Here is an 11,032-nt window from a genome sequence, read left to right as displayed (position 1 = left end):
AGTATGTCTTGCCTGATGCACTGAAGTGCGAAGCTCTGGCTGGAGTCCATGATCATGCCGGTCATCAGGGTCAGGCCCGCACAGTCCACCTCGCACGTCAAAGATTCTTCTGGCATGACATGGAGAGGGAGGTCCGTGATTACGTCAGAAAGTGTGGCAGGTGTGTCCTGAGCAAGACGCCTGAGCCTGCTGCTCGAGCCCCATTGGAGAACATAAAGACCACTTGCCCACTTGAACTCGTCTGCATTGACTTCTGGTCTGCAGAAGATCATAACAACAAGTCTGTGGATGTCCTTGTGATCACGGACCACTTCACAAAGCTAGCCCAAGCGTTTCCCTGTCGGGACCAGACAGCAAAGAAAGTGGCTAAGACGCTGTGGGACAAGTTTTTCTGTGTCTATGGTTTCCCTGAACGCATCCACTCTGACCAGGGGACGTGTTTTGAGAGTGAGCTGATTGCTGAGCTTCTCCGACTTGCTGGCGTCTCAAAGTCTCGCACCACCCCCTACCATCCTATGGGGAATGGTGGGACCGAGAGGTTCAACAGGACGTTGGGTAGCTTGCTCCGTTCCTTGCCTCCGAGACAGAAGCTCAAGTGGCCTCAGATGATCCAGACCATGACATTTGTCTATAATTGCACCTCCCATGAGACAACTGGTTTTGCTCCTTTTTATCTGATGTTTGGCCGTGTACCGCGTCTGCCAGTGGACCTGATGTTTCAGAGTGTTTTGACAGACGATACGGTGTGTGACTATGATGCCTTTGTAGATTCTCTGCTAAAAGACCTCAAGTCTGCAATGTCTGTTGCCCAGAAGCATACAGAGACCAAGCAGAAACACCAGTCGGATCAGTACAACAAGAGAGTGAAAGGTCAGTCGTTGTCAATAGGAGACCGAGTGCTGATGGCGAATAAAGGCTGCCGTGGGAAGCGCAAATTAGCGGACCGATGGGGAGACAACATCTTCACAGTTGTTGCCGCAAAGCCAGATATCCATGTTTACAGAATTCGTGATCCTGGGGGAAAGGAAAGAGTAGTACATCGGAATCTGCTGTTGGATGTAAACTTTCTTCCTCTTAGTGGCCAGCTTGATGCAAGCTCAGCAGAGAACAATGAGCCTGATGGAGATTCTGTGCACGATGGTCCTCACTCTGTCCAAGCAGCCCTCAGTGACATGGAATCCTCCTCTCCCTTAGATGACGCCATCTCCGTTCCTACTGCAGACGTTGAGGGACGTACCTTGTCATGGGTCTCGAAGCACTCAGATGTCGCAACCCAGGTGTCGGGAGACCTGACTGAGGATCCAGGATTGGCCCAGGCCCCTTCGGACTCCCCTCCTGAGCATAGTCTGTCTGATACATCTAGTAGCCCTGACATTAGTTCATCCATGCAGCCGACACTCCCACAACATGCACCTCACAGGTCTAGGTTTGGTCGAGTTATCAGGCCTGTGTTCAGGTTAATCGAGTCTATGGCTCAGCTTCAGTCAGTTTTGAATGACGATGTTCCTGACAGATTTGTCATCAATGTTTGATTTGTGTGTCTCATGACACAGTTGGTTAACCCGGTTAGTGATGGGTTGTGAAGTTGTATGTTTCCCTCAGGTGCGAATATGCAATGTTGTGAATCTTTCCCATCATGGCATGGTAGATAGATAGGCATTAGTGTTTGGGGTGTATACGGCATCCCTTCTTCCTATGGGGTTTCTAATGGCCTGAATTGTCTGTGTGGGGAGGTTGCAGATATTTGCGCAATTCTGAGGGGGTAAGTGTAACAGGTTAGAAAAGCTGTGTTAATAATTGCTCAAGATCTGTTACCTGTATTTCAGTTTCTTTTATTATTACTTTTATTTTGGTATCACACTGGTATTGGGGTCTCTGGTAGCCCCCCCTGTCTCCCCTTGTATTGTCCCTCTCTCCCCCCTTCCTCTTTCCTGTTTGTTTTATGCATGAATGAGGTAGGTGGTGAAGGATTAATGGGATGGATGAATCTGATAGATATTGCCTTTAAAACTAAGCATCTATCTTATTAAATAGCCTCTTAAAACATATTATTATTATATGTATTATATATATAAACTAGTTATAGGAAATATCATTCTTACATATGTTTAATGTGGTTTTCCTTTTGTTACATGTGGGGGGCTAGCCTTTACAGTATAGGTGAAGCAAGCAGGCTGGAAACTATTTCTGTTGGTGTGTTTACAGGTGTGATACCGTTTTTAATTATCTTTCTTTACGTGTATATTTTTGATGTATATATAACATGTTTGTTTTTATTTTGCCTGTTTGTTTTATGCATGAATGAGCCTTTACAGTATAGGTGAAGCAAGCAGGCTGGAAACTATTTCTGTTGGTGTGTTTACAGGAATAAATTACCATCTTACAACAGTTGTCCACGAGACATTTTTTATAACACAACGCAGAGATTTACACCGGTTACACGTGCCATCTTTTTTTTTGGTCCATTTCCAGCAGCTGAAAGACAAAACAGGATGTGGTTATCGTCATAGTGATGAGCACTCCTTTTCAGCCAATGACACTTCAGCCTGTGAGTTTGAACAGACAAAAACTCTGACAGTGGGACACAGAGACAGCTAAACACAAAGGCACTGCAACAAAGTAGAATTGCGGGGATCTATAGAACTCAACATTCTCATGCACTCTCTGGTAAACTCTAAATGGATTTGGTGGATGCAGACAACTACAGTGTGAAAAAAGAAAATAATTTTCTCCCCGGTAGAGAAGTGATACTCTCAGCATCCACACACACACGCAAACACCCACAACACAGCATGCACGTGCCAGAAAAGTCAACAAGACACAATTCTGTGAATTCCATGCCCTTTCAAAAACAAGCCCCTTCCGTTTCCCTTTTTTCATCCCTCCCATGTGCAAACACGCTCTCTTCTCTGCAGCAGGATTTGAAAACGGGGCACGGGGCCAGAAGGCTTCCCTCAAAACGTGTGCACGTGTGGAATGCACGTGGCCCTCTGCCTCCGTTGGTCCCTCCCCACTCTTAGTCATTCCTGTTTCCTTCGGGTTCTTACTCTGTGCTATAGAGTTTGGCCTCAAGTGTTTTGAAAACAGTGTAAAAACAAGTCACACTGCCGCTCTTGCCTTTAATGCATGAAAAAGTTCAGTTTCTCACACACTAAAAAAAAAAAAAAAAAAAAGAATTCATACAGGCACTCACTCAGTTTCTCACACACTAAAAAAAAAAAGAATTCATACAGGCATGTGCTCAGTTTCTCACCCACGAAAAACTGTTCACGTGCACACACACAAACACGTGCACACACACACACACAGATCAAGGTCCTGCTAGGTCACGTCACAGGAGTGGCCAAGAATAAACCAGGCGCTCCCTGTTTAGCAGTTCAGGAATGTATGTGACGGCACGTGCTAACGCCTCCAGGCCCCACCTCGGCGGGAAGATTTGAAAAGAGAAGTGACAACCAGAGGCTGTATACATTTCTAAAATTGGGTTAAATTTCCCTCCCTGAGAACAAAAACCAATAGGAAAAAAGAAAATGGCCCGAGTAAAACTTAAAAAAAGGAGACAAAGCAACGCTTAAGATTCAGTCCAGATGTTTATTCTCCCCATACTGCATTTCCTCCAGTACATTCACGCACACACATTAAAGATATATACACACACACACACTAGACCTTCACATTTTGTACATATTCACATCCAAATGTACAGCAATATTCACAATGTAATTACAAAATCCTCAAAACACACACAATCTACTGGAAGATTCAAGGGGGAGGGAGCGAGAGACCCCCCAAAAAAAAAAAAAAAAAAAAACACGTCAAACATCAAAACCAAATAAGTAAAAAATAACAAACGTGACATTACAGGCTGTCCTGCAGCATTCCACTCACTACTACTTCGGAATCAGTCAGTCACTTAGCATTACACCACCTCCCCCCCCACTCCCCTCAATCATTCAAGTTTTCCAGTAATGGGTAAGGAACAGGTTAGTACAACAAAGTTCACAACACAAATCCCAATCAGTGCAAAAGCGGGGGAGTGGTTAACAGCTTGGAAGGATTCTCCAACACCCTCTATGTGTGCGAGAGAGCGAGACAGACAGAGAGACAGAGAGAAAACGAGAGAGAGACAGAGACAGCGAGAATGTGTGTGTACACATGGCGTCAGCCTTCTTGGAGGCAAAAAGGAGCATGAATAACTTATATGATAAATATTTCAGGGAGAGCTAGACCCTGCTGAATAAATAATTCTAATAGATCGTAGAAATAATCAGAATAACCTACACACTAAATCTCCATGACACGAGTGAGCACACACACAAACTGAAGAGAATCCTTAAACAAACTTTTTAGAAGACATTAGTGTAGAGCACAAATGCACACTGACTTGATATTACATCTCACAGTGGCAGTAAGAAATCCCAAATTATAAACGAGGAGTAAAAGGGAAAACATTTCAGAACAAAAACTCAAATTGATGTCAGCACTTTAACTCAATCCAAAACGTAATACCATAAGTGCTTCATTTTAAAAGGGACAATTTAAGACCTGAGCTTTCACACATGTATGACTTGTAATCTAAATGTTTAAGTGGTGTGCGAGTTGGTGTTTGTTGAGTACAGTATGAGAGAGTGAGGGAGTTTGTGTCAAGGAGGATGCACAGGTGTGTACTGAAGTAGAATGTTGTTAAAATGGCAGTGATCTGGTTGAGGTTGATTGAGAGTGTGTTTCAGAGCTTTTTCAGACGGCTGTAAAGGTCCCGTTTGCTACGCTCCCCAGCCCACGTCCGACTCTTGAGCCGGAACTTTCTGAGATCTTCCCTAAACTCCTCGTGGTGCATGGGCCGGTATGCCTGCGGCTCACACACAAGCTGCACAAACCAAATGAAAGGTACACGAGTTAGTGAGGTCACCAATCAACAAATGTGTTCATGTAATCAAATACAAAATCTATTTATTTGCACTGCTGACAAGCAAATTGCCTACTGGTCATGTGGTTACATCTAATCTTATGAAACACACCTCGTGGAGGGGGAAGAATTCCTTGTAGCCTCCCTTGAGGATGTAGAGCTCAGGGTAGTGGAGATGAGGGTACTCGTTGAGGGCCCGGTCACGCTCACGCACAAAGCGTGCCATGCGGGGCCCACGTTCCGAAGAGAATTCGCAGTGGAACACTAGTACCACACGCTTCCCCTGGCATACCGGGATGATGGCCGTCTTCAACAGGAAGTCCTCAATCTGGTCCTCCTGGTGCAGGTTTAACGCACCCTGGGAGAAAAACACAACAAAGGGTTAATGCAGCTCTCCTATTCACTGTAACATACAGCACTCCCAAGGGCTTGACAAAGAATGACATAGGTATTCAGAGTCTGAGATCCTCTATAGCCATTCTTGGGCAACTGGCTTCTATGCCAGACAGCATTACACACACACAGAGACACACACTCAAAACACACGCTACCTTGATGTGGCCTCCTTCAAACTCGTATGGGTACCGACAGTCAATGACAATCAGGCGCTCCACAAGGTCATCAAATCTCCCATTGAGTGTTGCTACCATCTGAAACACATGCAAAAGACACACGTTAGCAAACAATGACGGGATAGGTCACAGGAAGTGTCACCATGAAAAACAGGATGCATCACTGTAGGGTAGTGGGAAAAGCATGGTCTATGAAAAGGAGATGAGAGCATAGAACTCCACTCACCGTGTCTGGGGTAATGTACTTCAGGTCCTGGCGTTTTCCATCTACAGTTGGCAAAGCAAAGGGCTGCGCAAAGACACACATCAAAATCAGTAAGCTCTTCAAACTCAGCTTTCAACTGTGAAACACTACTATGATCAATGTTACACTATCGTGGTGCAATAAATCAAGTCAAATAGCAACGTCTTTCTGCCTTTTAGGTGTGTAAGGTGGGTGAGGAGTGGTCAGAGCATTGAGCTCACCTTGGTGAAGTCTCCGATGAAGTTGTTGGTGTCGCTGTCCAGCAGCTTCTCAATCTCAGTCTGACAGCATGACTTTGACCTCTGAACCGGAGCACATGCCTGCAGAGTGGGAAACCCAGAGTTACAAACACAGTCTGGGGGGGGGGGGGTTCTGTGTGTGTGAGTTCATGTGTGTACAGTTATACACTCTCATAATGAGTTGATAAAGAAGGCTCAAATAGATAACAGCAATAGCAGAATGATAAACATGAAATGTGCCCAGAGAGGCTGCTTAAAAATGGCTGTTTGAATTGCACTCAAAAAATAAGAACATAGAAATCCAGGAGTACCGTTAGGTTCATTGATCATTCAATACAAGTACAAATACATTGCATGAATGTCAAATAAATTGGGTGATTCATACCATCTGTTGGGGACTGTCCTGCTCCTCTTCATCAGAGAAGTGTGTGCCTGCTAAGCTCCGCCTCCTCTTCACTCTGATTGGTGTGTTGTCATCCACACGCTCCTGCCTCTTTAACTGGGACCGCCCCTGTGGATTGGGCATTGAGGGAGAGCGGAAGAGCCCCCGTGGACGACAGCGAAACCCTGACTGTGGTGGGAAGAGAGGTAAGCGTCTGGAATTTCCTTTTGACCATTTGACCAATGTGGCGGGTAAAAGGATCACAAAGTGCCAACCTACCAGGTCAATTTCGTCTGTGGGTCGTCTGTTTGTCACCAGGGGAGCCGTGAGGAGGCTGGCCATGCCCGCTGGAACGTCCGACTCATTCTGAAAAGGAAAAGAAAGTTAGAAATGACCCTTTATGAAATATGCCGGTTGGCCCTTTTGTGAACCCACACATACAGGGAGGAAACCAACACAAATGATGCTTAAAGTTTACAGTTGCTGATAAAAATCAACCACACACCTCCATGTCATCCAGGACGTCGAGGAAGCCATCGTCATCGTCGTCGTCAAGGAGACTGCTGGTGAGTGAGGAATGACGCAGGTAGAGGGGACTGCTGTCATCCAGTGATGCGAAGTGATTGGAGGAGGGGGGAGAGAGCTGGAGAGGGGAACCAGAAGTGTACTTTAGTTGTATGTTCAGTGAGGCAAGACAGGATGGGCAATAATGCAGACTGTAAAAAAGATGCCAGACTAGGTCTGTACATTACTAATTTGGTTGCCACTGTGTGTGCTTGTACGTACCATAAGTGCAGGAGCCGAATTGGGTCGCTTAGCAAAAGCATCTTTGTTAGGGCTGGATCGGAGGCGAGAGCGAGACACTGGGAGCGAGGGCTTCTTAAACACGGAGCCATCCTGCAACAGGAAAATATATATATTAGAAGGCACAAACACAAAATAGTTAACACAATAACTGCCAATAATCACGCATGTGTACAAATCATTTTTTTTTTAACACACCTGTATGTTTTCTTTGTTGCCAGTGGAATGAGTAAGACTGAACATGCCAAAGTGTTGAGGGTTTGACTCCTTTTTCTTGAAAGTGGGACTCAATCCCAACAACCGAGTCTAGAGAGACAACAACAGACCTTCAACAACCAAGAAATGTTGGAATTCACTGAACTAGATTGCCAGTCATCCTCCTTATGTGCACACATAAACAGGCACAAACATACAGGCCTATACACAATGAAAATTAACTCACCGGAAGGGAATGGATTCTTCTTATGGGTGCCTTTCTGCTAGAGCAATAATAAGAGGAAGGAGAAACGATTAATTCTTTAGCTTGAGAGATCTTGAACAGAAAAAGTCCCAATGGGGTTATGACAATAGATAAAAGCTTCAGGGTATTCCCTATGGAGGAGTCTTGATAGCGGTGTGCTTGCGGCAATTAACTACAGCTTTAAATCAATAAGGAAAAACTGTAATGGTAGAGAGGAATACTTACTCATTGCCTTGTGCTTCCGTCCTCTGTATGTCACTTTCAAACCTTAAACAAGAGAAGTAAAACCAGCTCTGTTAATTAAAGGACTTCAAGAAACCGTTTGGCCATTATATTACATTAAAGCACACACAGGCATTGAGTTTCTACACTGATACATTAGGAAGAGGGTTCTTGGAAACTCCAGCTATGCCCACCTGTATGCTAAACAGCTACTTGAGAGAGGGTGTGGGGATGTGCATCCAATTTAGACAGAGGACATAGTGTGTGCATCAGCTAATCCACCATATGCCCATGCAAAGCTAAACCCCCACAGTCAGCATCCTTTGTTGCTGCAGTGGAGACGGGGAGAATGCGTGTTGAGGGGGGGGGGGCGCGAGTGAAAGAGACTGAGGGGGAGGAGGAGAGGAGTGTGTCTCATTCAAGGAAATGGGACGAATGGGGAGGGGGAATTGGGAGATACCGGCGGTCAGTGCCTGCCAGCCTCCCTCTCAGTGCCTCAACCAGCCCCCCCACCCCCAAACCTACACGCAGCTCCCATGCAAACAATGCACTCTTGGAGTGCATGGAAAGCGTGCCAGGCCATGCGCCCTACCCCCTCCATCTACCCTATAAATGCAGAAGGACACACGTGAAGAAACAGCTGGACAAGCAGCAAAGGGGAACACACCATCCACACCGTCACACAACGGCATCATGGCATACGCCTGACGATGCAACAGTTGCTCTAAAGTCCCAAGCCCTTGAGACCAAACCAACCTGCTTCATGTGCATAAGCTTGTACGCTCAGTATTACGGTCTGTTCTGCAACCGAGGATGAGACAGACACTCCTCTTTCCCTCCCTTCAACCAACCAGATCCTAAAGCCCCCCAGAGGAAAGTGAGGTACACTGGCTCACTGGGCTAATGATCTTTTAATCAGACTGTTGCTCTGTGCTGGCTTGGCTTGAGGATTACTGTTATAATCTCTACCGTTAAATGATCCACTGACAGTTTGTCTGCATTTGAACTGTGCATACACGCGTTAAAACAACTTACGTCTGGTCAACGTCCGCTGTATCTATTGGTCCAGGAGAATCCATTCCGAGACCTAGACAGAGACAAAGGATGAAAACAAATTTAAACCAACACCAAAGATACTGGTCTGCTGAGAAATGTTATCACAACAAGGTCAGAGTTCATGTCGAGGTAGACATTCATCCAAGGGGTGGAATTAGACAGGCATATACACACCCTGTCACATGCCATTCATAACTCACATGGGTTGTACAGATTAATACCCGTAACGTGTATACCGCGAGTAGCACATTTTTTCCATTCAGCACACACACACACACACACACACACACACATCACCCAGGACTCCAAGTTACTCACCGGCATCTGATGAGGCGTCAGAGGCATAGGAAGGTATCTTTAAAAGCGGGATTTTCTTCTTCCGTTTGGGGGTTTCACATTGACTAAAAGAACACATGTGGTAAGTCAGTCAATGATACATCCATCTAATCATAAAAACCTCACAGGAAATTGTCACAGTAACATTATCGGATGGTATTTTAGCACACAGTAATATATAAGGCAGAGTCAAGTAATATGAATTAACCAGCCACGCAACCAAAAAGAAGAAACTAGAGACTGGCTGATCAAGGGTTAGGGGCAAATTGGCGAGATTAATTTAGAGTCTGACAACACAAAAGTTGCCAGACAGAGATGAAATTTCCCGTAAATGCTGGCAATGCTAAATGGTCAGTCGATCATCCAAATATTATAACGTCAGAGTCACATAGTAATGTTATTCGAAGATATGAATGAGCCAACTTGAAGCCAACTAAACGTAAGGCTGTCACTCATTAACGTTAAATATAATATGTGAAAATAACATTGGTTAGGCGAACAGCTCACTTAACAGGCTAGCTAGCTAAATTATTTAAGGCCAGTTAGAATGGCGAATAGTAGCTACTATTTAGATACCGCCATCATTAGCCAAATTCAATTAGCGTGCTATCAGCCATCCTAGTTTAGACATTTTAAACAATGTTAACGATAGTTACCTTCCGAGGACTGCAAGGTTGGTCATATTTAAAGCCAGATTAGTCACAGGAGACAGAACAGTTGGTGAAGCGAAAAGATTCTTGATGTAAGGCGAAGCCTTTCCACTCAACTCCGGCAGGGAGAGTTTGCAAAGCCTGGTGTTCCTGTCGGGCCTACTGCCCTGGTGAAAGCTGACAGGACTAAACTCGGCTTCTTGAGGCACATCCATATTGAATATAAAAAAATAAGTGTTCTAGGTATTAAAAGCTGAACGTTTAAAAAATATATATTCACATATGGTGAGTATCCGATCCTCTATAATTCTTCGCGATCAAGATATCATAGATGGCTAGTTAGCTTGTGTTAGCCAGCAGACTGCAGGAATTGCGCTGCAGAGAAACTAGAGTTCTTCCTTAAGATTCGATTGCTGAGGAAAAAGTTGCATAAGCAAGCATGACGAGCGTATTGAAAGTTCCGACTGCGTAAATAAAACTAAAATGTTCTAGAAAGACATCCTTCTTCGCCTTGCTTGTCAGAGAGCTGCTAATAGTGCACCCTCTCCGACCCCTCAGTCACCAACACTGAGCTAAAATGAGATTGTATCCTTTATTTATGTTCAAAATGGGGGGCCACGAGCGGTAACCTTTCTGACCAATCAGAGAGGGTGTTACACCCAGCCTGCCCAATCAGCTGCTTTTCCTTTGTATCTCCATTCATTTTTAGAGGCGTGATAAGGGCGGGCGTTAATGTGACATACAGGATGAAGATCCAATCAATGCATTGATGGCGGCAGCTGACACAAGTATGCCCAATGAAACATTTGTTCATGAAGTTGAGGCGGGAATAGGACATTGGAGTAAAATATTTTGGCAACTTTTCCCGCGGAAGATTTTGAGCTGTGTTTTAGAGACGCCCACGAAAACAACATAGCCAATGATTTTGCGCTGTCTCTTTCAACACTGTTTGGAATGTACCATTCAAACAGGACTAATGAAAATGGCTTGCTGCAGCCAGAGGTGTTAATTATTAACTACAATTCGTGACATTAGTGTGCCTAAAATCAAGTATGGGGACCATATATATATCCATATGTCCATATATTTATCTCCATTTATTTCCACTTGTAAGACTGTTGTTTTACAATTAAGGATTCGTGGCTGTTGTTCTTTATTGAA

At 44.7% G+C, this 11,032-nt stretch overlaps 1 protein-coding gene across 1 annotated transcript; it reads right to left on the bottom strand.

The window, feature by feature from the left end:
* Window positions 1-4,726: 4,726 nt before the first annotated feature.
* cdc25b (cell division cycle 25B) lies at window positions 4,727-10,086 on the bottom strand (the record flags this gene model as incomplete). The annotated part of the gene is made up of 15 exons (XM_080850714.1): window positions 4,727-4,867; window positions 5,019-5,264; window positions 5,458-5,556; window positions 5,705-5,767; window positions 5,944-6,042; window positions 6,347-6,532; window positions 6,623-6,709; window positions 6,849-6,986; window positions 7,130-7,240; window positions 7,346-7,453; window positions 7,590-7,626; window positions 7,833-7,874; window positions 8,865-8,916; window positions 9,204-9,286; window positions 9,878-10,086. 15 exons carry the CDS (start codon window positions 10,084-10,086, stop codon window positions 4,727-4,729), a joined length of 1,701 nt encoding a protein of 566 aa, XP_080706840.1.
* Window positions 10,087-11,032: the final 946 nt, after the last annotated feature.

This window comes from Sprattus sprattus, assembly GCF_963457725.1.
Source record: "Sprattus sprattus genome assembly, chromosome: 13".
NCBI classification, from domain to species: domain Eukaryota; kingdom Metazoa; phylum Chordata; class Actinopteri; order Clupeiformes; family Clupeidae; genus Sprattus; species Sprattus sprattus.
Note: the sequence above shows the minus strand (reverse complement) of the source record. Positions and strands in the feature narration are given on the sequence as shown.